At 34.8% G+C, this 27,873-nt stretch overlaps 1 protein-coding gene across 2 annotated transcripts; it reads right to left on the reverse strand.

The window, feature by feature from the left end:
* On the reverse strand, positions 1 to 26,989 carry smad4a (SMAD family member 4a). 2 transcript variants are annotated; one of them, XM_073829164.1, is made up of 12 exons: positions 26,703 to 26,989; positions 24,848 to 25,185; positions 20,623 to 20,797; positions 20,510 to 20,539; positions 20,092 to 20,301; positions 14,267 to 14,392; positions 14,005 to 14,112; positions 10,321 to 10,371; positions 10,063 to 10,246; positions 9,819 to 9,987; positions 5,180 to 5,318; positions 1 to 2,979 (listed from the first exon to the last, which is right to left on the reverse strand). In XM_073829164.1, exons 2-12 carry the CDS (start codon positions 25,085 to 25,087, stop codon positions 2,768 to 2,770), a joined length of 1,644 nt encoding a protein of 547 aa, XP_073685265.1. In that variant the 5' UTR covers positions 25,088 to 25,185; positions 26,703 to 26,989; the 3' UTR covers positions 1 to 2,767. The 2 variants fall into 2 exon arrangements, with proteins under 2 accessions (XP_073685265.1, XP_073685266.1); XM_073829165.1 differs by lacking the exon at positions 14,267 to 14,392.
* Positions 26,990 to 27,873: the final 884 nt, after the last annotated feature.

Consider the following 27,873-nt stretch of genomic DNA (forward strand, 5'->3'; position numbering starts at 1 on the left):
TCAATTTAATATTACACTGTATTTGATAAATGGCTAAAAGTAGTAGTTATTTGAGGAAATGCTTACTGTTCAGAACTTTCCTATTTCGTTTCAAACAGAATATGAAATCAGGCTGAACAGACCGTATCGATCTGTCATCTAAACTTACTCCAGGACATGCAAGGTTGACACGATTGTCTAAATTGCCGCCGTACGGCTTCTCAAGAGCAAGTCTGTCATTTTATAGAGAAAACAACAAGCTCTGGATAATACTGACATCTTATTTCTCCCACAATGGTAATTTCATATGGCTTTCAACGTTCACATCAAAACGCAGCGTTCTAGTTCATCTCATATCCATACACCACCGTCATTTATTATACCAATGACTGATATTCTCAGGCATCCAAGGGGAACATGATGTACGCTCAAAAAAAAACAAAAAACAGAGAGATTAATGGTATAAAAGTGTTAATTAATCAGTTTTCCATAAATGGAGCTCTTGTGAAAACTGCATTAACAGTTCACCCAAAACTAAAAATGTGTCATCCAGATGTAGAAAAATTTGTTTCTTCATCAGATTTGGAGAAATGTGTCTCACCAGTGGATGTGAATGGGTGCCGTCAGAATGAGAGTCCCAACAGTTGATAAAAAGATCACAATAATCCACTCCACTCCAGTCCATCGGTTAACATCTCGAAAAGACAAAAGCTCAAACAAATCCATCATTAAGACATTATCCATAATAACACTTCCTCCAGTGAAAAAGCAGTTTACAAGCCAAAACTTTAAAGCGTTTGTCTTCTCGAGATGTTAACTGATGGACTGGAGTGGTGTGGATTACTTGTGGATTATTGTGATCTTTTTATCAGCTGTTTTGACTCTTATTCTGACGGCACCCATTCACTCCAGAGGATCCACTGGTGAGCAAGAGATAAAAAATGACAAATCAAATAAAATCATTTTATCTTAACTTTTTTTTTTTTACTTGATAGAATTTTGACGAATTCTGACAATCCTCTGGAGTGAATGGGTGCCGTCAGAATGAGAGTCCAAACATCTGATAAAAACAAGACAATAATCCACAAGTAATCCACACCACTCCAGTCCATCAGTTAACATCTTGACAAGACAAAAGCTGAAACAAATTCATCATTAAGACATTCTTAAAGTCTATAATGCATAATAATGCTTCCTCCAGTGAACAAGCACAGTTTACAAGCCAAAACATCTCTGAACTTTAAAGCTTTTGTCGTTAAGATGTTAACTGATGGACTGGTGTGGTGTGGATTACTGTGTTGTTTTTATCAGCTGTTTGGAATCTCATACTGACGGCACCCATTCACCGCAGAGCATCCATTGGTGAGCAAGTGATGGAATGAAAAATCAAATCAAAGTATTTAAGCATAACTTTGTTTGTTACTTGATAGAATTTTGACAAAATCCTCAAAACAATGACTTTAAGAAAATGTGCTTATCCTCAGGCCATCCAAGATTAGGATAAATTTGTTTCTTCATCAGATTTGGAGAAATGTTTCATCCAACAGTTGCTCACCAATGGATGTGAATGGGTGCCGTCAGAATGAGAGTCCAAACATCTGATGAAAACATCACATTAAGTCCATAATTCTTAATAACGCTTCCTCCAGTTAAAAAAAGCAACGTTTATTAGGCAAAACAGCTTTAAACTTTAAAGATTTAGTCTTCTCAAGATGTTAACTGCTAGACTGGAGTGGTGTGGATTACTGATGTTTTTATCAACGGTTTGGACGCTCATTCTGATGGCACCCATTCACATCCATTGGTGAGCACGTGATGAAATGACATTTCTACAAATCTGATGAAGAAACAAACTCATCCACATCTCCGATGGCACATTTTCAACACATTTTAATTTGAGCTGAACTTTTCCTATAAGCCAAAAATCCTAGTACTGAATCCCATTCGTTTTTTTTCTGTAAAAGAGCTGCATTTTTATTCACAGGCTGCAAAGAAGAATAACTGAAAGATGGAAAGAAAAAGAAACATACATAAAGTGCTAGAACAAATACATGGCTAAAAGAAAAAAAAAAAAAAAAAAAGCATTCAGAAGAAACCGGTTGTTATTGCTCGTGCATGAGTTTAGACTAACCGTTATACGTCTATGATGCTTAACGGTATGCGGCGAGAAACTTGCAAAAAAATACAAAAGCCAATTAGCTTAAAAGAAAACGCATGTCTTCTGTAAATGCAACGCCTGCTAATACGACTGAGTCCAAACCACTTTAACCCAAACACTGCAACTCAAAAAAAAAGGAAATGCTACATGATTTTTAGGTTCACGTCGGCTTTGAAACGTTCAGCCTGAGAGACTCTGGTTTGTATTAAGAGATGAGCAAAAAGTTAAAAAAAAAGATTGAAAATGACATTGTTTAGACATGATGGAGACTCTACTGCATGAACAGCATGAAGCAAACGTCTGGGAACAAATTCATTTAAACAGCTCTCGAAGACTCAACCGAATCCCAGCATGCACCTCTGCAGAGCTGGCAACCGCATCTTCATGCAAAACACTTCTGAAGCTTTAGATGATCATATAACACCGGATCCTGTGCCGGTCTGAATGTAATCTGAACAAAAGCAACACAGGCAAAAACAAAAGACGCGAATGAATTAAATGCAGCCGTATGTATCCGGTTGACCTCTGAACCCCGTGGGTCTCTCTGCATCATTCGCACAGTTCGGCGGTACTGGGTTAGTCTGGGTGGCGTGAGAAGGGTCGGTCGGTCCGGTGTGGATGCGGGTGATCTCAGTCCAGCGGCGTGGGGTCGGCGATGGGCATGGTGTGCAGAACCTCGTCCAGCAGCTGCAGCGCGCGGTGAAGGTGGATCTCGATCCAGCAGGGCGTCTCTTTGATGCTCTGCCGCGGGTAATCGGGACCCCAGCCCTTCACGAAACTCATGCGCAGGATGCAGAGGCGGCGGAGGTCGTCCACACCGATACCAGCGGCCGCAGACAAACCTATGTGACAGATCCATAATGAGTGAACCCATAATAATGATCACATGATGCACTTTACACCAAGATTCAGAACTAGGGAAGCTTGTTTCTGCCATGCAGTAAAAAAATGAAGAGGTTATTCCTTACTTTTTCTTTACAATATCTTACAATTCTGCCTCTTTTTCTCTCTAATCCTTAGAGTCAGAATTGTAAAATGTAAACAAAATTCTAAGAAAAAATGCAAGATGTAAAATTTATAACTATTTTTAGGGGGAAAAAACAACTGAGAGAGATCAATTTCACAATTTAACGAGAAATTTGACTTGTGAGACAAAATTCTGAAATAACATTGTATAATTCTGCGTCAGAAACAAAAAAACACAACAACTGCAAGATGTAAACTAATTTCTGAGGGGAAAAAAAGTTTTAAAAAAGTTTTAAAAAAACACACGCAAGATATAAACTGAGAAATTGCAAGAAAAAAGTGAAAATTGTAGGATAAACAGAATACTAAACTTTTGTAACAATTTTGAGAAACACTTTAGAATTGAGAGTATGACTTACCAAAAAATGACGACTTGTACGATAAAAAGTTGCAATTACTTTTTTTTTTTATCATTTTGTCGGAAGAAAAAAAACAACAGTTGGAAGATGTCAAAATTGTCAAAAAAGAGCAAAATGACAGATAAATTCACAATAAAAAAGAGAACTTGTGAGCTAAAAAGTTGCAATAATTTTTGTAATTCTATCAGACACATTAACTCAGAATTCTAAAAAAAAAGTAAATGAAAAAATGCAAAATGTAAACTTATAACATGCAATTTTGAGAAAAATGTCAGAATTGAGAGAGATTTGTTTCAATTTAACAAAAAATGATAACTTTGTTGCAAAAAAGTTGCAATTACTTTTTTTTTATCATTTTGTCGGAAGAAAAAAAACAACAGTTGGAAGATGTCAAAATTGTCAAAAAAAAAGTGTAAAATGAGAGAGATAAAAAAAAACAACAACAACTGGAAGATGTAAACTCCTAATTCTGAAGGGGGAAAAAAGTTAGTTGTAAACTATATTCCAAGGGGTAAAATAGTTACAATAGCAGGATAAAGAGAATTCTGGAAAAAAAAAGACAAAATCAGAATTTGAAGGAAAGAAAGTAAAAAAAAAAATAAAAAAAAATTAAAAGACATTTACTCAGAATTCTAAGAAAAAGGTAAAAAAAAAAATGCAAGATGTAAACTTTAACAATTTTGAGAAGAAATTAAATTAAGAGAGATCAATTTCACAATTTATATTAAAAAAAATTGACTTTTGAGACAAAATGCTGAAATTACTTTTGTATAATTCTGTCAGAAAGAAAAAAAACAACAACTGCAAGAACTAATTTCTGAGAAAAAAACCCCCAAAAGATATAAACTAAGAGATTCCAAGAAAAAAGTAAAAATTGCAGGAATTCTAAAAAATATATATACAGTATATATTTATATATGTATATATAGTTTATTATGTATATACGCCGCAGCAATGGCTGCCCACTGCTCCGGGTGTGTGCTCAAAATAAAATAAAATACAAAAATGACAAAATTAGAATTCCATGGAAAAAAAGTCTGAAAAGAATTCAGGATGTTAACTCAGAATTCTGAGGGGAAAAAATGCAAGATGTGAACTATTATAACATGCAATTTTGAGAAAAAAAGTCAGAATCTAGATATTTACAATTTACAAAAAAAACTTGAGAACTTGTAAGATAAAAAGTCGCAATTACTTTTTTTATAATTTTGTCAGAAGCGAAACAACTGGAAGACGTAAACTCATAATTCTGAGAACAAAAAAGTAAAAATTGCAAGATGTAAACTAAATTCCAAGAGAAAAGTTACAATTGCAGGATAAACACAGAATTCTGAAAATAAATGAATAATAAAAAAAAAGACAATCAGAATTTCAAGGTAAAAAAAAAAAAAAAAAAAAAAAAAAGTAAAAAGATGAATGCACGGTTTAAACTTTTATAGCATGCAATTTTGAGAAAAGAAGCTTCCATAGTTCTGAAATGAGTATGTTTGTTATACATCATTGTTCTGAGCAAAAAAAAAGAGGACTGGCTGAATGAAAATGCAAAATGGAAACGCAACAAGACAACAAGTTTGAAGTTATGAAACTATATGATTGAATTTCCAAGTATGGCCAACTCAAAGTGTGGTTCTGGAGTGTAAATGGTAGGAGAACTTACTGATAGCAGGTGCGATTCCTCCCACGGATCCGGGGCCAGGGATGTTTCCCGCCACCGCTGCTGCCTGAGCGGCCGCCGCTGCCTGAGCCGTCGCCGCCTGCTGCTGCATCTGTCTGTGGCACTGACGCAGATCAAACACCTGCAGCCAATGCAGTTTCAACTTTAAATATTGCGATGGTTTAACAAACAGGCTGCATATTTATTTTTCAGACTTATAGCAGATACTGTAAAATAAAAGATTTGTGAAACTGCTCCGAAATCCTGATCTGAAACAAATGATTTGCGATTGTTATTCAGATGGGGAGAGTGTATCGCGAATCATACGATTTAACCCTCTGGGCCTCCTCATTTAGGGGTCACACTTGGCTCCCTCGCGGTCAAAAGTGACCGAAGCCTTAAAAAGTAACTTTTTTTTTTCTTCAGGAAAATCAATTAAATACATGTTTGTTCAATAATATTTTGTGATTATTATTTAGAATTTTGAGCATTTTTTTATGAATCTATGCAATATTTATACAGTTTTAATGAACAATTTTTTCCCACTAGAATTATTATTATATTTTTAAATTTAATTATATATTTATTATTTTTCAATAAATACAACATTTCACATTAATATAGAGTAAAAGCATTTAAAATCAATTTTTTTTAAGTGAAAATTGCACCATCTAGTGGCATAAAAAAAATAAAAACTTGTGTAATGTCATGTAACCTGTATCTCCCTATATACATATATACAGGGGCTTTGGGATTCCTATTGTTTTTTTTTTATTGTTTCTTCATTTTAATAGGCTTTGCATTTAGAAATATATTCAGACATTCTAAAAGATAACTTTTGGCAAGGTTGAGATATTTTTTGATTGGATCAATTTCAGGTTTTGCATTTTTCTGCTTATTTCTGTGTGTGTGTGTGTGTGTGTGTGTGTGTGTGTGTGTGTGTGTGTGTGTGTGTGTGTGTGTGTCAGTTCTGTACTTTTGATATTTTAGAGTGTCAGTCCTTGCTTGCCGAACACTGCTTTTCAGCACAGTGGCTGATTTGTAGCTTGTACTACCAAAAGATTCTCTGAATTATCGCTTTTTTCGTATTTCCCATTCATTTCCTATGTCGGTCATTTTTGACCACGAAGGAGCCAAGTGTGACTTTTTTTTTTTTTTGACCCTTTAACATATCCGAATCATGTCACTGATTTTTTTTTGTACTCGCATAGCTAATGCAACAAAAGTCACCAAGTGTCATCTCATTCTGATGAAGCTACGATTTTTAAAAATTCAAAACATAAAAATTTTTGGTCAAAAATTACCGAAGAGGCCCAGAGGGTAAATCGTTCAATTTGAATCATTCAATTCGCAAAATGATTAGTTTGAGATCAGGATTTTGGAGAGGTTTCACAAATCATTTGGCTTAGATTGAACTTCATACTGCGTATCACAAATTATTTTACTTAGATTGGAACTTTGCATACATTGTGAATCATTTGATTCAGAGAACTGATCGAGTCAAATCAAATGATTCGCATGCTTGAAATTTCAAAAATCATTTGAATTTAATTGTTCAATTTGCAGAATCAAATGATTCGTGACATGCAAAGTTCCAATCTGAATAAAATGATTTCGCGGCATGCAATTTGAAGTTTGAAATAAGTCAAATGATTTGGGAAAGCGCTCCAAAATCCTCATCTGAAACTAATGATTCGTAAATAATTTTGCTAATAGAATGATTCAAATCAAATGATTCGCGATACACTCTCCCAATCTGAATAACAATTCGTAAACTATTATTTCAAATCATGACTCTGAGCACAGATCACGAATCATTCAATTAGAATCACTCAATTCACAAAATGATTTCACCAAAAAACCCTTTCACATCTGACTCAAATGATTTGACCCCGAAATAGGCGTTTTTTGATACCAGGGTTAGTATTGTTAACTAAATCTAAAAAAACAAAACAAAAAAAGTATTAATTGAAATAAAATAAATTTTAAATTGAACTTATTTTATTTCAGCTGGGCATTTCTCAATTTTATTTCCTTCAACTTCATGCGCAAAGAAATTTAAATATAAATAAATAAATTATTAATTAATATTATAATAATATAATATAATAATATTATTATTATAATAACAATAAAATAAAAATATCAAAATTTTGAAAAACTATAGACACGTTTACAAATATAAAGAATAAAAGTAATAAAAAACTAAAATAATAGAAATGACAAATACATAAATTACTTAAACTCTAAAATTAAAATTAAAAAAGAAAATCTAAAAACAATTTTAAAATATGAATAGAAACTATAATTGTATCTCAATTACTCTAAATTTCTTTCCATAAATTAAGCATAATCAAAGCTAAAGTCCTGAAGCTGGTTGCCGTTTTCTCAGCTTCTGATTTTTTTATATAGTAGTAAAAATGCTTCTGGGTCAAAGACGAAAAAGTGTTTAATCATTACAACAATAGGTGCAATACTGCTTAAAATTGTTGTTTTTCCCAAAAAATGTTTGAAAAAGTTTATATTTAATTGCATTTTTGTTTTTCTGAGCAAAAAATAAACAACACATTTTCCCCTAATTTACATTCAGTATAACAATCTTGTCAGGCATATTTACAATTTTTTTTTATTTATGACATTAAAAGACAAATTACTTTCACTCCAAACACCAATTAGTTGTAATTCTACGTTTAAAAAAAAAAAAATTGCGATTATCCTAGGTTTTGCCCATTTGCTAAGAATTTTTACTAATTTAAAACAATAAAATGTAATATGCCCCCTTAATTTTTATACAGTGCCTTGCAAAAGTATTCACACCCCTTCATTTTTGTCACATTTTGTTTTGTTGCAGCATTATGTTAAACTGCTTTAAATTAGTTTTTCCCAACAATAAATTTACACTCCATACACCATAATAATGACAAAGCAAAAACCAGATTTGAAAATTGATTACAAATCAAACACTGAAATAAGTAGATTGCATAAGTATTCATACCCTTAACTCAGTCCATAGTTGAAGCAGCTTTACAGCCTCAAGTGTTTTTGGGTCTGATGTGAGCATCTTTGCACATCTGCATTTGGCAATTATCTGCCATTCTTTGCCTCACCTTTTCACCTCTCCATCTCTGTCAGCTTGGACATTTTCTAGAGTCCTAGTTGTTCCAATGGTCTTCCATTATGGAGAATGCTTCTGTCAACCTTCAATGCAGCAGATTTGTTTCTGAACTCTTCTCTAGATCATCGCCTTAACGCAAGTCTGTCACTGAGCTCTACAGGCAGTTATCTTGGTTTTTGCTCTGATATGCATTTTCAGCTGTTAGACCTTTTCTGAGAGGTGTGTGTCTTTCTAAATCAGACTCATTCAAATGAATTTGCCACAGTTTAACTCCACTCCAAGTGTAGGAACATCTAGAAGCAATATGAATGCTCCTGAGATACATTTCGAGTGCCCCAGAAAAGGGTATGATTACTTATGCAACGGGATCTTTTCAGTTTTTATTTTTAATAAATTTGCACAAATGTTAAAAACCTATTTTTTGATTTGCCATTATGGAGTAGGCAGCGTAGATTGATGTGGGGAAAAAAAGTAATTTAAAGTAGTTTAACATTAGCAGCAACATAAAATGTGAAAAAAATTAAGGGGTATGAATAATTTCTATATATTTTAATATGTGCAAGTCAGAATAATCATGTTGTTTGAATTGTTACATAAATATTGAGTTACACTGAATGACAATGTAACACTATTTTAACAAAATTGGCATTTTATTCTCCAAAAACTTTTGAAACCTTAAAAGTAGACACTTTACTTACATTTAATGTGCTTTCTCTGGACATAAAATCACTTTTGTAAATTTCTTTTAATATAGACATCTTTGACCCTTCTATTTACCTCACATATTTCTGTCATTTTTGCACTTGTCAAAATCCTAGAAATATTTATTTAATCTTTTTTCTCAAATTCTATTTTCTCCATTGTAATCTTTCTAGATTCCATTTTAATGATGTAATTCAATTTTTGGACTCAATTCAACTTTAATAATCAAAAAGCATGTGTAATTAATAGAAATCATGGGGAAAAAATTACATATCTGAATATTTATTAAATATTATTACATAAATATTTATTTACAAATCTTTTTTCTCAAATTCTATTTTCTCCATTGTAGTTTTTCAGGATTCCATTTTAACGGTTTAACAAAAAATGTTCTATTTAAATTTTTCTGGACTTGGTTTTAATAGTTAAATTCAATTTTAATAATCAAAAAGCATATCTAATTAATAGAAATCATGGGGGAAAAAATTACATGTCTGAATATTTATTAAATATTATTATATAAATATTAATTTTTCTTAAATTCTGTTTTCTCCATTGTAATGTTTCTAGATTCCATTTTAAAGGTTTAATAAAAAAATTCAAATTTAAAAGTTTCTGGACTCAAAAAACTTTTGAAACCTTAAAAGAGGACACTTTACTTACATTTAATGTGCTTTCTATAGACATAAAATCACTTTTGCATTTCTTTTAATATGGAAATCTTAACATCTTTGACCCTTCTATTTACCTCACATATTTCTGTGTCATTTTTTCACTTGTCAAAATCCCAAATCTGTTGAAATCCGAAGTGACTCTATGTCTAACCTTGATGTAAGCGCTGGGGTAAATCTTGTGCACAGCGTCTCCAGGAGCGCGGCCGGCCTCTCGGTCTAAGTAGTAGCTCTGAACGAAGACGGCGTGATCGCTCAGACAGCGAACCCAGACGTCCCCTTCTCCTTTACATTCCAGCTGGACGCCCTTCCCGATGTGCAGTCTGAAAACAGGCACGCAACAAATCAGATCAAGCCAATAATCAGCAGTTCAATCAGGATTACTGTGACGGCTGTACCTCGCCCTCTCGATGGCCTCCGTTCTGTGGACGTTGCTGAGCTGGCCGAGGCAGAAGCGGTCTCCTCCGGACGGGTCCACATAGCCGTCCACGGTCACGATGGGACAGGAGGAGGGAACTTTAAAGGTCTCGCCCACTTGGACGTCCATCTCGAAATAAGCGATGGAGCACCAGTACTCTGGAGCTGCCCGAAATCAGGACACCATAAGACACCCGGAGCATGAGCGAAATCAGATCAGAAGAGAATGAGACTCTTACCAGGGTGGTTGGAGATCGGTGGCTGAAACGCGATTTCGTTGTGAACAGGCCCTGAGGAGAAAAGATACATAAGGTTGAGAAAGTCCACAAAAATTTTTCTTTAAAATAAATCATAAATCAAGACTTTTAGATCTTACAAATAAAATTAATACTGTATAAATCCATATAATCTCTAAATAAATCATGCATGTCAGGCTGTGGCATGTGTTTAGCTGTAAAACAGCTTATAATTAACATTTTTTATTTAAAACAGACATGTATTTATTAATTTTTGTATTTTGAGAATATATATGTTGTCTCTTATTTTATGTTATCATTGTTCATCATGGGAAAAAGATATTTATCTGAATATTTAGTCAATATTATTATAGAAATATTTATTTACAAAAAAATTTTTCTGTTTGTTTTTCGCCAATTCTGTGTTCTCCATTTTTTTCTAGATTCTATTTTAATGGTTTAATTAAATTTTTCCAATTAAAACTTTTTGGACTCCGTTTTAATAGTTAAATTCAATTTTAACAATCAAAAATATGTCTAATTAAAATTGCATATCTGAATATTTATTAAATATTCAGGGTTCTTACACCTTTTCCAAAGTACAATTCAAGCACTTTTCAAGCACTTTCAAGGTGCATTTTCAAGATTTTCCAGCACTGTGGTAAATTACATATTCACATACATGAGTTCTAAATTTTAAATCAGATGTTATTGTGCTATTAAAAAACAACTGTCTCTAGATTGCATATAACATTGCCCCATATAAATAGTCAACATTCAGTATTCAAATTGTATAATTTAAAATATATAATTAATATTATATGTAGTATTTTAAAAATAAAATTTAAAGGCTTTTTAAGACCTGCACAAATAAAAGTAATACTGTCTGAGTGGAGTAGGGCAATGTCTATGGTAACACATTAATGACTGCTATAAAATGACTGTAAAAAAATATGATAAACTAAAATTCTAAAACTTGAAAACTTTCTAAAACTTGAAGGATTTTCACAAATACATTTCACATTCCAGCCTAAAAGTACTAAAAGGTAGTCAAAAAGACACTATAAAATTAATAATAAAATTTAAATGGCCCAAATGAAAAAAGAGAATTTTTTAAACATTGAAAATATTTTTGATTGACATTGAGACTCCTGATTTCCTATTAACAAATATCAAGGTATTTTTTTCACTATTTACAGTGTATCTGCAGAATTTTTAAATATCAATTTAAGGCAATTTATGACTCTTTTTAAGAGCTGCACAAGTAAAATGAACGCCGTAGTGGGGTTGAACAATGTACAGTAACATTAAGCCATTAAATGACATGATTTATAATTCAGATTTTCACAAAAACAAAACATCTTATACAATGGCATTTCAGCCTTTATACCTTTAAAATGGATATATCAAGTATAATTTATTTAAAACATAAATATTACTGTCTTAATTGTTTAGATTTTTAGAAAGCACATAACTTTTACATTTACAAGTCTTATGTGTTTGCTGCACAAAAACATGGGCCAAAATTGGTGATAATCTTACTAAACAGCTGAATATTCGCAAATTCATTCCCTGTCACGAGGGGGCGCTTTAGGAGTGCTGAAATTCTACGGTTTCCTAGTAATGGCTGTACACAAATCAGCATTAACGCAGTTTTATCAGACATAAAATGAAAATGCCAACGACACGTTTCTGAGGACAGTCGCTTCCCTTCAGATACATTCATATAAAGACATCCGTGCCGTGTTTTGACTTTGAAACCTGCAGCATGCATATTTATTCAATATGACATCATTGCCTTTTTAAGTTTTATCCAGCCCTATCGCGATTCTCGTATATCCGTCCCTAACTCTTAAACTTATAATTAAGCCTTTTTTATACTATTTAATACATTTAAAACTTTGTATGGCCTTAACTTTGATAAGGCTAAATTGATGAGTTTGTAATGACCCGCACGAGCCCTCTACTTTAAGATAGTCCGGTGAAACATTTTGGTAGCCCGACTGGAAAACACAATAGCCCCGGGACATAGGGCTGGCAATTTTGCGATCCCCAAATTCTCGTTTTAAACATAATTCTTATTTGTCGTTTTCAAGCCATCGAGGACTGATGCAACAACCTCCTGATAACTGGCATGTTTTATCTACCGCTCTGTTCCATCAGAGGGCGCGCAGCAAGAAAGACCGGCAGATCACACTACAGCATCACGTGCACACTCGAGCGGACCTGTTTTTTTTTTTCTTTTCTTTTACATATAAGCATAACAAAAAAATAACTATTTAGTATGAAAGCGAATTAATATTAAACCGATGCAACTGCATATTCAAGCACTTTCAAGCACTTCATCCAAAATCCAAGCATTTTTCAAACCTTGAAAACACTACATTAAAATTCAAGCATTTTCAAGGAATTCAAGCACCCGTACGAACCCTGAATATTATTATATAAATATTTATTTAAAAATCTTTTTTCTCAAGATCATTTTTTTTAATAACAAATTCTGTTTTATCCATTGTAATTTTTCTAGATTACATTTTAATGGTATAATTACATTTTTTGGACTTATACAATTTAAAACTATTTTTTTAAATAATTTAAAAAAGTGTGACTTTTTATTTTCTATTATTCTTATTTAAATATGTATTCATCTTTCTCGAAATCTTTTTTTAAACCAAATTCTGTGTTTTCTATTTAAAATGTTCTGGATTCCATCTTAAGGGTTTAATAAAAAATTTCAAATTTAACATTTTCTGGACTCTGTTTTAATAGTTACATTTAATTTTCATAATCAAAAAGTATGTCTAATTAAAAAAAATCATGGAAATTACCCAATTTAAAACCAATTTATTAAAAGTTTATTAAAGAAAATCTATATCTGAATATTTATTAAACATGATTCTTATTTAAATATGTATTAATCTTTTTCTCATTGCAATTGTTTTTGTTTAATAATCAAAAAGCATGTCTAATTAATAGAAATCATGGGGGAAAAAATGACATATCTGAACATTAATTAAATATTATTATAAAAAATATATATATTTTCGTAAAAAAATTTTTTTTTTTACCAAATTCTGTTTTCCATTGTAATTTTTCATAAAATATTTTTTTTTAATAAAAATGTAATAAAATGTTTTCTATTTAAAATTTTCTGGACTCTGTTTTAATAGCTAAATTAAATTGTAATATGCAAAAAGCATGTCTAATTAATAGAAATCATGGAACAATTAAAATTATTATTGAAATATTTATTCTATTCTATTTATTTATTTTTTCTCAAAACCTGTTTTTTTTTTTTTACCAAATTTTGTGTTTTCTGTATTAATTTTTCTGGTTTCCATTTTAATGGTTTAATTAAATTTTGAATTATAAAATAAATATTCATTTGAAATAAAATACATAATCAATAAATAATAATTATTTCAATAAAAACTTAAACATTAATAAGTTTAATAATTTAACAAATTAAAAAAGAATTAAGTGTTTTAATGATTCGATTTTAACAGTTATATTAAATTTTAAGCATGAAAATGCATGTCCAAATATCCAAATTCATAAAATCAACTTAATTTGAGTTTTCTAAAAAAAAGTTTTTCCTTATTGTGTCTAACAACACACTTAAGGTCAGATCTAGTAAGCGGGCTCGTAAAGCTGTCAGATGTGTTTTGTCTGAGGTGAGACACTCACAGTAGTGTGCTGGATGGGCCATGGGCGGATGATGCTGAAGATGTCCGTTCTGATGGTGAGGCACAGTTGGAGTGAAGTTGCTGTTCCTCGTCCAGGTGGAGGTGGCATCTGCGGACAGAAGAAGAGAGAGAGCGCACATCTGACACTGGACGTGCTGTCACGAAACAGGTTTACTCATGCTCTGAATACTGAATGCAGGAGATGCTGAAAAGCTTTCGGACTCTAGGAGGAGCTGCTGGGTGGAGGTTCACTGATGGCTTACTGTGATGGTACGTGGAGGGCTGGCCGGGGGGGAAGCCATTCTGCTGTGAGCCCTGCCCCGTCCCAGAGGCAATCTGCAGCAGACCTTCACTGCTATGGCTTCCTGAGAGAACGCTATTGGGCTGAGCTGGGGAGAGAGGCGGCATGCACACATCAACACACGCACAAACCATTAAACACCAGGACTGGCCGCCGTGACCGCAAACTTGTTATACATTATAATACATAGCGATGCATTACAACTCTGCGTACAATCACTAATAATATGCATTAGTTGTTTCCCTGTCATTCTCGCGTAAATAGGGTCCGTACAGATACTTTAAAATTAAATTTCAGGACTTTTCAAGCACTACTTTTTTTGACTTTCAAAGACTTCACTGTCTTCCATTTCAGATTCTAAAAAAAGAGAAACAGATATACTAACAAATCACTAACAAAAAAATAAAGTGAAGCAGATGCAAAGTATTAAAACTAAAGTATTCTGAAGCATACTACATTTTTACTATACTATAAAACCAGTTATTTTTTTATGAATGCACCGGAATGAAAAATCTTGGGCGAAGCCGAACAAAATAAAACACTGAGCTGATTTTTTTTCACCATTGCATAAATTAAATTTTTACAGTTTTGTCTTGCTTTTCAAAAAAAAAAAAAAAAAAAAAAAAAAAAATCAATTACAAAACAACACTTTAAAATATTTACTTAACACTGAACATTTTTAACATTCTAGTAGACATTATAGCCTACCAACAAACCACAATTTAACTTACAATTAAGTTAGTAAAATAATATTCTTTGGCCAATTTAAGACCCCCTTCTTGAATCAGGCATGTGTTTTTAATGTGCAAATAAATGCAGCCTCGCTGAGCAAAGGAGAATGTTAGAATAAATGTATTAATAGAGCTGTTGATTAGGAGTTTTGTCCTTTGGTTAGCTATAAACAGGTCATTTTCAAAAGGGGCATGGTCATATATACCCAAAAGCCTATAAAACCTAAACAAAAACTTAAAACTTTACCAGTCCCTCCAGGATTTCACGATTTTTTTTTGTGATTTTTGCGATGAAAATTATAAATTTTGTGGTGGCAAGTCCTAGAAATTTGCGAAAAGTTTTGCGATTAATTTAATTATTTAATTTATTTATCAATAATTAGGATATCACATTTACCATATTAGGTATTATGTTAGAGGCTCAATTATCATACATAACACAAATCAAACATAAAATTTGTTTATTCTGATACATTTGAACTTTTAAAATAACCTATGGGCAATATTCTTATGTGACCTTTGTAAACATTAACAGCAGGTGTAGAAATGTATACTGTACATAGCCTACTTCATTTCAGTCGCATCTCAGGTGCTTTTTACATTTTGGTAGCCCAAAAATTAATTGAACTAGCCCAAATAAAAAAGCTTTTTAATTTTTTTTTTTTAAATATAGAAATTCAAACAGGAGTCTAAATGTCAATCAAATATGTTTTCAATACAAAAATATAAACAAATATCAAGGAAGGAATTTTATTTCACTCTTTAGTGTATCTACATAATTTTTTAATATAAATTTAAAGCAATGTATGATCCTTTTTAAGAGCTGCACAAGTAAAATGAACAGAATGAGTGGGGTTGTACAATGTAAGGTAGAATTTTATGTCATAAAATTACATGATTTATAATTCAGATACAGATTCACACAAAAACAATATCTTATACAATGGCATTTCAGCCTTTATACCATTAAAAGGGATAAATCAAGTATATAATTTATCATATTTAAAACAAATTACTGTCTTAATTGTTTAGATTTTTTAGAAGGCACATTAAAAACCCTATGTGTTTGCTGCATAAAAACAAACAGCTGAAAAATGTATTGGAAAAAATTCTAAAAAATTAAAATTAAAAATTCTGTCACAAGGGGGCGCTTTAGGAGCGCTGAAATATTATCGTTTCCCTAGTAACGGCTGTATACAAATCAGCTTTAACGCTGTTTTATCAGCATGAAATGAAAATGACAACGACACGTTTCTGAGGACAGTCGGTTCTTCTCAGATACATTCATTTAAAGACATCAGCGCTGCGTTTTGACTTTGAAATGTGCAGGGCTCATATTTATTCAATGACATCATTGCCTTTAGAAGTTTTATCCAGCCCTATCATGATTCGTCTTTCCGTCCCTAACTGACTTTTAAAATTATAATTAAGACTTTTCTTATACTATTTAACAATTTCAAAACTTTTATGGCGTTCCATTTGCAACAACAGAAGCCCTCTACTGTACGATAGCGGGTCGGCAGGCCAGTGAAACATTTTGGTAGCTCGACTGAAAAACACAATAGCCCCCGGGACATCGATCTTGCGAGCCCTGCAGACAGACAGCTCACAGACATCACGTGAGCAGCGTCTTTATCAACATGATATATATATTTATCTTTTTATTATTGAAATATTAGAATAACCATTTTTTTGCGATTATTTTGCGGTTAAATGACAAATTATGCAGGATCGCAAAAAAATGCGACATTTTGTTGATTTTGCATTAAATTCAGCGATCGCAGAATCGCGAAAAACTGGAGGGACTGCTTTACTTACTGGTGAAAACATGTGCCGGATGACTCTTAACAATTATGCAAAGTTTCACTGAGATCGGACCATAGGTGGTGCTACAACAGTTAAAAAGGTGTCAAAAACATATTTCCAATGTAAAAACTAAAATCGCAATAAAACCTCCATATATTCACATATACTCTTCATATCATATGATAGATCTCCTCATTCTGAACAACTTTGCCTTTAAGACCACTGTTGTCGATCAAACTGTTCTTTTAACATTTGAGATTGTTTAAAAAAACATACTTTGGTGAACTAGTCCCAGGTTTAAACTCAAACTCAATAAAATCATATTCTCCATCATGGATGTGTTCTGGTATCAGCCATTTATTTCATATCGGCCTTCACCCTAACAGCACAGAAGCCATAAAGGCCTAAAATGCTTGAACCCTGGTAATATTTGTTATTTTTGTCTTACTTTGTCTTTTTTTTTACAGAACAACAGTAAAATGACAATACTAACATTTATGTATGTTGACTTTTATTTTGGCGTAAACCCGCGAGAAGAGCTCAGTCCTAGTGTTTGCTGGCAGCAGCAGATTTGTGAATGATTGTCATCTTTGGTCTTTGAACCGTGGCTAAGGAGCTGCTGTCAGAATAAACACAATTGGTGTCTGGTGTATTAGACAACAGAACGTTCTGGAGTTGATTGACTAATGGATGATTTCAGTCATCATACAGTAACCTTTCTCTTCTCATGAAGACATGCGATGTGACACTAAACAGTCTCTCGCCGTCTGTGTTTGGAATGATTTTTGCGTCTTTCTCAGACAGTTTTAAATGCTGACACACTGCCCACTAGGGTTGTCACGATACCATAAAAATGACTTACGATACTATACCAGCTGAAGTATCACGATACCAAGTAGTATCACGATACCATGCAGTATTCTGTTAATTTAAAATTCAAATCTACAAAATGAATAAAAAAATTCATAAATAAAAAGATGTAAATGAAAACAGGCAAGATTTTTCTCTGAGTACTTCACTAATGTGAATAAATGACTGGCTATTGTTATCCATGAAATCATGTCAACAAAAGTCATCTGAGCACTGCACAGAAGCTTCATAGAGTGACATTTAGATGTGGTATTTATGCATTTAGACTGTACTTATAATTGCATAAATAATGTTATAAGATAAATGTTTTAAATACAAAACTCTGAATATAGAAATATGTTGGAAAAGAATGGAACATGACGGGAAACTTAAAACCGCCAGCAGATGGAAGCAGTGTTCATGATTGAATCACTGAGTTGTTCAAACGATTCTTTCAAAACGGCTGAATCATTCAGGGGTGAATCAAATGACTCGTTTTTATGAATGGCTTAGTGAATCAGTGATTCGCCCAAACTAACGCGAATTCAGATTCGAACACAGAAACGAAACTAAAACATCTTGCTCATGTCTTATTGCTGAACTGTCACGGGCATTTTTGCTGCCATATCTTAAAATTTCCAAGTTATATATATATATATAATGATTGATAAGAACCAAGGTCAAAACCACTATGTAAATGAATGGAACTGCATTCGTGATCGCAAAGATGCTTCCAGAAACGAATTATTACACATGTTCTAAAAGTGGGCAAATGAATAAAAATACGAAAATTCTGTCTAATAAAATATTTTGATGTTTAATAATTGATTCTTGGGCTGATATTTTTTTAAATAACATTAGACAGTCATCTGAATCAGACCCTCTCTTCTGAAACTGCAGCGTGAACAAGGATGTGCGCGTGCAGCTTCTCATTTCAAACTGAACTGAAGCATGGTGAAACACTGAATAGCATATAAAGCCTATACACTGCTTGTACTACACAAAGCACAGCAGAAAGACATTTTGGCAGTCAACTTGTAATGTTTCTGCTGGCGTGTATGAACGTTTTAAACAGTGTTCCTGCCGTGCATACAACATATCTTATGGTGCTACCGTTTGGACGATACTACCGTTTCAAAAATGCAATGGCACCGCGGGTATTTGTAAGCTTTAGTATCGCGATACTACCGTAGTACCGGTATACCGTGCAACCCTACTGCCCACGTTTGCTGCATTAGTGCACGCCTCTATTTGAACACTTATTTCATACTATGACTGTGCAATTAATAGAAATTCAGTTTCCATTTTGGCTTCAAACGATTATGAAAATACAATAATCGAGATAAAATGATTATTGCTCCTGATTCCGCCCCCTTTGTGCGCATTCGCTCCTCTATAAAAGCCCAATTTCACATGCAAATCAGTAAAATCATGTAACGTGACTCGCATAAAATGGGACGTGCTTGATTTATTAATGTTTATTTAATGTCGAGTTTTTAAAAACACAAAAGAGAATTTGCACTGTTCTGTGTATGTGTATGCATAGCTAAACGCTCAAATACATGCAAATGTCAAAATGCAGCGTTTGCTGATTATTCGTGTAAATCTTCGTCAGTTATGTCTGAAATTAACGTAAACAGTTAATAATGAAATGGATCCGTGCAGCTCTTAAAGCGGCCACAAGTGATATTCTTTCTGCCGTCTCTGTGCTTAATGTTCATTAAACAACAAAAGACAAAGACAAAATCATTTACTGCTCTTGACGGAGGGACTTTTGTAGTTTTTAAAAGAAACAAAGCATGTTTAATTCTTACAGTGAAGACTACGCTGTTTTATTTTACATTAATTACATTAAATTTCCCTCAAAGTAAAAAGTTTTATTTGTATCGTTTTTTTATTGTATTGCCATCTTTAAATTAATTAATCATACAAAGTTCCGGACCCACTCATAATCGTGTTAAATTACAATATTGAACAAAATAATCACGATTATGATTTTTGCCATAATCGAGCAGCCCTATATTATTCATAGTCTTTGAATAATTCAAGCACTTTTCAAGTACCCTCTTCAGAAACATTGCTATTTTTAAGCGTTTTCCAGGCATTCAATTACTAAAAAGTACTTCAAAGTCTTTAAGCACCTTGTACGAACCCTGAGCATCAATAGTGATGTATTTAATAGTATTTAATAATAGTATGCATCACTCAGTATTTTTGCTTTAGTTTGTTCTCGTGTGTAAATAACATAACAGTAAAAAAGCTAGAGCAGAATCTGTACGGTCACAGCGCCCAGCCCTATTAAACACCAATGAAGAATGAGACACCTCCACAAACGAGAAAGCTTTTCAGCATGGCCTATGAGCTTAAGGATATGAGGGAGCGACTGTGACGTGTGTCGTACTTGTGGATCCCACCGCGATGCTGGAGAAGGCGGAGGTGGAGGCCGAGCTGCTGCCCTCTGCTGGCGGGAGCATGGCGGGCGTGTTGAAGGGCTCCTGGGCCACCGGTCTGGCGGGAGGGTGTTGAATCGTCTGCATGTGTCCCTCACTGCTGGGCAGAGACTGCTGGGGTTCGTAATCATACTCATCCTTCACCATCAGACCCGACGGACCTGAAAACAATCAGAAGCAGAAGATACTTCTTTAAAATACATTAAAAATATTACTGTTTAAAAAAATGTTTGACTGGTAGTGTATATGTATTTTATGTAAAATTCACTTTTTGGGTGAACTATCCCCTTTCACTTTTATATTAATCTCTTAAACATGGGCAAAAACATTCAGAAACCAAGCCTTTTTTTTTTGGGGACCATCACTCACCAGAGCCTGACAGAGTGAGTCCAGATAAATCTAGAAGAAAACACCAGATAGTTGAATTAAATAAAGGCGGTGATAAATGAACTTTACACTATTAAATCAAACATCAAACTGACCAATTCCTGGAGACACGACTCTCTCGTAATGGTATGGGTTCACACACACGCTGTCACACTTCAGGTCAAAGGCAAACTGGCAGTACTTGACGTGTTTCAACTCGTTCTTATGAAGGTCCGGCCATCGCCATAACCGTGCATAAATGACATGAGGGAATCCTTTACGACCAGCCACCTGAAAGCAGAAGAGAGTTACAGGAACGGCCATTTAATATGACGTAATACACATGTGTGACCCTGGAGCACAAAACCAGTCTTAAGTAGCATGGGTATATTTGTAGCAATAGCCAAAAATACATCACATGGGTCAAAATGATTTTTTTGAATATTAAGATCATGTTCCATGAAGATATTTTGTAAATTGAACAGTATTAAGGGAGCTTTTTGAAACTCCTAATCAGTAAACCACTGCATTGCAAAATGATTCACTGTTTCAAAGCAATCGAATCGCTAATCATTTGATTCAGAACGGGACTTTAAAGCGTGCATCGCTAATCATTTGATTCAGAACGGGACTTTAAAGCGTGCATCGCTAATCATTTGATTCAGAACGGGACTTTAAAGCGTGCATCGCTAATCATTTGATTCAGAACGGGACTTTAAAGCGTGCATCGCTAATCATTTGATTCAGAACGGGACTTTAAAGCGTGCATCGCTAATCATTTGATTCAGAACGGGACTTTAAAGCGTGCATCGCGAATCATTTGATTCAGAACGGGACTTTAAAGCGTGCATCGCGAATCATTTGATTCAGAACGGGACTTTAAAGCGTGCATCGCTAATCATTTGATTCAGAACGGGACTTTAAAGCGTGCATCGCTAATCATTTGATTCAGAACGGGACTTTAAAGCGTGCATCGCGAATCATTTGATTCAGAACGGGACTTTAAAGCGTGCATCGCGAATCATTTGATTCAGAACGGGACTTTAAAGCGTGCATCGCTAATCATTTGATTCAGAACGGGACTTTAAAGCGTGCATCGCGAATCATTTGATTCAGAACGGGACTTTAAAGCGTGCATCGCGAATCATTTGATTCAGAACGGGACTTTAAAGCGTGCATCGCTAATCATTTGATTCAGAACGGGACTTTAAAGCGTGCATCGCGAATCATTTGATTCAGAACGGGACTTTAAAGCGTGCATCGCGAATCATTTGATTCAGAACGGGACTTTAAAGCGTGCATCGCTAATCATTTGATTCAGAACGGGACTTTAAAGCGTGCATCTCGAATCATTTGATTCAGAACGGGACTTTAAAGCGTGCATCGCGAATCATTTGATTCAGAACGGGACTTTAAAGCGTGCATCGCGAATCATTTGATTCAGAACGGGACTTTAAAGCGTGCATCGCGAATCATTTGATTCAGAACGGGACTTTAAAGCGTGCATCGCTAATCATTTGATTCAGAACGGGACTTTAAAGCGTGCATCGCTAATCATTTGATTCAGAACGGGACTTTAAAGCGTGCATCGCGAATCATTTGATTCAGAACGGGACTTTAAAGCGTGCATCGCTAATCATTTGATTCAGAACGGGACTTTAAAGCGTGCATCGCGAATCATTTGATTCAGAACGGGACTTTAAAGCGTGCATCGCTAATCATTTGATTCAGAACGGGACTTTAAAGCGTGCATCTCGAATCATTTGATTCAGAACGGGACTTTAAAGCGTGCATCGCGAATCATTTGATTCAGAACGGGACTTTAAAGCGTGCATCGCGAATCATTTGATTCAGAACGGGACTTTAAAGCGTGCATCGCGAATCATTTGATTCAGAACGGGACTTTAAAGCGTGCATCGCTAATCATTTGATTCAGAACGGGACTTTAAAGCGTGCATCGCTAATCATTTGATTCAGAACGGGACTTTAAAGCGTGCATCGCGAATCATTTGATTCAGAACGGGACTTTAAAGCGTGCATCGCTAATCATTTGATTCAGAACGGGACTTTAAAGCGTGCATCGCGAATCATTTGATTCAGAACGGGACTTTAAAGCGTGCATCGCTAATCATTTGATTCAGAACGGGACTTTAAAGCGTGCATCGCTAATCATTTGATTCAGAACGGGACTTTAAAGCGTGCATCGCGAATCATTTGATTCAGAACGGGACTTTAAAGCGTGCATCGCGAATCATTTGATTCAGAACGGGACTTTAAAGCGTGCATCGCGAATCATTTGATTCAGAACGGGACTTTAAAGCGTGCATCGCGAATCATTTGATTCAGAACGGGACTTTAAAGCGTGCATCGCGAATCATTTGATTCAGAACGGGACTTTAAAGCGTGCATCTCGAATCATTTGATTCAGAACGGGACTTTAAAGCGTGCATCGCGAATCATTTGATTCAGAACGGGACTTTAAAGCGTGCATCGCGAATCATTTGATTCAGAACGGGACTTTAAAGCGTGCATCGCGAATCATTTGATTCAGAACGGGACTTTAAAGCGTGCATCGCTAATCATTTGATTCAGAACGGGACTTTAAAGCGTGCATCGCGAATCATTTGATTCAGAACGGGACTTTAAAGCGTGCATCGCGAATCATTTGATTCAGAACGGGACTTTAAAGCGTGCATCGCTAATCATTTGATTCAGAACGGGACTTTAAAGCGTGCATCGCGAATCATTTGATTCAGAACGGGACTTTAAAGCGTGCATCGCGAATCATTTGATTCAGAACGGGACTTTAAAGCGTGCATCGCTAATCATTTGATTCAGAACGGGACTTTAAAGCGTGCATCTCGAATCATTTGATTCAGAACGGGACTTTAAAGCGTGCATCGCGAATCATTTGATTCAGAACGGGACTTTAAAGCGTGCATCGCGAATCATTTGATTCAGAACGGGACTTTAAAGCGTGCATCGCGAATCATTTGATTCAGAACGGGACTTTAAAGCGTGCATCGCTAATCATTTGATTCAGAACGGGACTTTAAAGCGTGCATCGCTAATCATTTGATTCAGAACGGGACTTTAAAGCGTGCATCGCGAATCATTTGATTCAGAACGGGACTTTAAAGCGTGCATCGCGAATCATTTGATTCAGAACGGGACTTTAAAGCGTGCATCGCGAATCATTTGATTCAGAACGGGACTTTAAAGCGTGCATCGCGAATCATTTGATTCAGAACGGGACTTTAAAGCGTGCATCGCGAATCATTTGATTCAGAACGGGACTTTAAAGCGTGCATCGCTAATCATTTGATTCAGAACGGGACTTTAAAGCGTGCATCTCGAATCATTTGATTCAGAACGGGACTTTAAAGCGTGCATCGCTAATCATTTGATTCAGAACGGGACTTTAAAGCGTGCATCGCGAATCATTTGATTCAGAACGGGACTTTAAAGCGTGCATCGCGAATCATTTGATTCAGAACGGGACTTTAAAGCGTGCATCGCGAATCATTTGATTCAGAACGGGACTTTAAAGCGTGCATCGCTAATCATTTGATTCAGAACGGGACTTTAAAGCGTGCATCGCTAATCATTTGATTCAGAACGGGACTTTAAAGCGTGCATCGCTAATCATTTGATTCAGAACGGGACTTTAAAGCGTGCATCGCGAATCATTTGATTCAGAACGGGACTTTAAAGCGTGCATCGCTAATCATTTGATTCAGAACGGGACTTTAAAGCGTGCATCTCTAATCATTTGATTCAGAACGGGACTTTAAAGCGTGCATCTCGAATCATTTGATTCAGAACGGGACTTTAAAGCGTGCATCTCGAATCATTTGATTCAGAACGGGACTTTAAAGCGTGCATCTCGAATCATTTGATTCAGAACGGGACTTTAAAGCGTGCATCTCGAATCATTTGATTCAGAACGGGACTTTAAAGCGTGCATCTCGAATCATTTGATTCAGAACGGGACTTTAAAGCGTGCATCTCGAATCATTTGATTCAGAACGGGACTTTAAAGCGTGCATCTCGAATCATTTGATTCAGAACGGGACTTTAAAGCGTGCATCGCTAATCATTTGATTCAGAACGGGACTTTAAAGCGTGCATCTTGAATCATTTGATTCAGAACGGGACTTTAAAGCGTGCATCTCGAATCATTTGATTCAGAACGGGACTTTAAAGCGTGCATCTCGAATCATTTGATTCAGAACGGGACTTTAAAGCGTGCATCTCGAATCATTTGATTCAGAACGGGACTTTAAAGCGGGTTCACAATAAAGACAGAATCTGAAGCACGTGAAAGCAGTCCTGTCTCACCTGCAGCCGGCCGTCTAGCGTTCTCTGTATAGTCACACATTTGCTGGGATGAGCTCCGTTGGTGGTGATGGCGGTGATGAGCGAATCCAGCTCATCTTTCTTCTCCTTCAGTTTCTTCACCAGACTCTCAATGGCTCGTTTGGCGAACGTCTCGCTCTCGCCGCCCTGTCTGTGACACATCAGACTGTGTACGATGCTCAGACAGGCATCATTACTGGTGGGCGTGTTTGTGATGGACATCCTGCGCTGGTTATCGGCCTCAGAGAGGCTCCCGTGTGCCGTCTCAAACTCGTTTCAGCAATGCACCGCCGCCAGTGAAGGGTCCATCCAAACGTTCCCTGTGGATAGATTGAGATTAACACCATTAATGAGCAATCAAGGGGCTTTCCTCAATCATTTTGCATACTTTTATAGAAAAAAATATTTAGAATGAGTTGATGTATTAAAACCCATTTCGGGATAAATTTTTTTAAAAGACAATTCTGACTTTTTTTCTTGCATTTCAAAGTTTGAATTCTGACTTCTTTTTTAGAACATTAAGATATAAACTCACAAAAGAGAGTTACAAAGTAGCAAGTCGGCCCACAATTCTGACAATTTTCTACAAGTTTATATCATGCAATTCTAACTTTAACATCTCAAAATTGTCAGAAAAAGCCACAATTACCTTTTTATTTTTAAATCAGTGGTAGAAACTAGCTTCCATTATATATACACAACCAGTCAAAAGTTTTTGAACAGTAATATTTTTAATGTTTTTTAAAAGTATCTTATGTTCACCAAGCCTGTGTTTATTCAATCCAAAGTACATCAAAAGCAGTATTAATGTGAAATATTTTTACTATTTAAAAAGATTTATATTTCTGATAAATGCCATTCTTGTAAATTTCCTATTCAGCAAAGAAACTTTTCAACATCATAATAATAGTAATTCATGTTTTTTTGAGCAGCAAATCAGAATATTAGAATTATTTCTGAAGGATCATGTGACACTGAAGACTAGAGTAATGATGCTAAAAATTCAGCTTTGAAATCACAGGAATAAATTACATTTAAAAAAAATATTCAAATAGAAAACAGTTGTTTTAAATAGTACAAATATTTACAAAATGTACAGTTTTTGCTGTACTCAGGATAAAAAAAATGTAGGCTTGGTGAAAAACAATAAAATCATACTGTTGAAAAACTTTTGACTGGTAGTGTATATATAAATGTGTATATTACATATAAAATTAATTATATATAGATATAAAAGCATACTATAAATTAAAATAATATTTATACAAAAATATTTTTTGTTAAAAAAACACTATACATGTAAAAAAAAATAAGATTATAATCCATATAAAATAATATATATATATATAGTTTTATTTATATATATAAAAAATTCTGTTTTTAATGTATGTGAGAATATCAATTTCGTACCTGGATATTGGTTTTACTAAAGCTAAACGTCCTTGTTCATCAAACTGAACATGCATGAAGATGTTTAAAGCAAATACTATCAAATAAATATTTAGATCTGAAAATTAATCTGATCAATACACTGACAGCACAAACATGTTTACTAAGAGTTACTTGGATAAAGCGTCTCACATCATAATAATTCTTCACACACTTGATTTCAGACAAGCTGCTTAGTCTTATACGGGTGGAGAAGTGTCTTAAACTCATGAATGGGATGACAGTGGTGTATAAATGAGCTGAAGTGAATGTAAACAACGTTGAGATCTGCGTGTTAGCATAACCTGCTACATGTTAGCACAAGAGCGGCGGTTACTTCAGACTGAAACTTATGATACAGACAAGCTGAACATATTTAAATATGAACGTGGGTGTTCAAATATCATACCTGTTTGTCTCCTGTGAAGGAATCTGCCTCTATCTGTCCAGTTGGTGGTTTTGATGTGAATCTTGTTAGCGGCTACCGCGCGTAACACTCTTCAGCAAGACTAACGCGCTCCGCTGATATCTACAACGATTTAAAGCGACGACAGATGACAAGAGTTCTTCATTTGAGCAAAGACTTCGCTAGACGTGATTTGGCACAATATTTTCTTAACAGTAGAGTAAAAGCAGTCACTACTACGCGCAACGAAAATAAACAATGTAGCCGCGATGGTCTCGAAGTACCATCTCACACACACCCTGCTGCGCAATATGGCGATCAGCGCATGCGCACTGCACTGAGTCCGGCTGCGCCTCAAAACACACCGAGTTGACTAGGTATACTATACACCTGTTTGGGCATCAGAGGCACATTTTAAGTCTGCAACGTTTTTAGTAACATTTGGCACATATACTGTCATGTATAAAAGACCCCTATATGTCCACGAAGGAGTAAATTTATTACATTTTTTTTCTTTGTTCTGTTTGTATTTATAACTACTTAACACACCTAATGGTTTGGTGTTTGGTGTACTTTTTAGTAAAAAACAAATCACAAAAGATCCACGATACGAGCTCCAAAGCCACGATCTGAAGCAAATGATTTGTGTTATCCGCTTTAAATTCCCGAAATGAAATAAAAGATTTGCAAAAGAGCTCCGAGTCCCGAAATGAATCAAATGATTCGCAAACCCACTTCGATTCTTGAAATTAATCAAATGATTCGCGATCCCACTTTAAAGTCCCAAATTGAATCAAATTATTCGCAAACCCGCTCAGAGTCCCGAAATGAATCAAATGATTCCCAAAATTAATCAAATGATTCGCGAACCCGCTCCGAGTCCCGAAATGAATCAAATGATTCCCAAAATTAATCAAATGATTCGCGAACCCGCTCCGAGTCCCGAAATGAATCAAATGATTCCCAAAATTAATCAAATGATTCGCGAACCCGCTCCGAGTCCCAAAATGAATCAAATGATTCCAAAAATTAATCAAATGATTCGCGAACCTGCTCCGAGTCCCGAAATGAATCAAATGATTCCAAAAATTAATCAAATGATTCGCGAACCCGCTTCGATTCTTGAAATTAATCAAATCATTCGCGATCCCACTTTAAAGTCCCAAATTGAATC

The sequence above is a fragment of the Garra rufa genome, chromosome 23 (genome assembly GCF_049309525.1).
Source record: "Garra rufa chromosome 23, GarRuf1.0, whole genome shotgun sequence".
Lineage (NCBI taxonomy): Eukaryota > Metazoa > Chordata > Actinopteri > Cypriniformes > Cyprinidae > Garra > Garra rufa.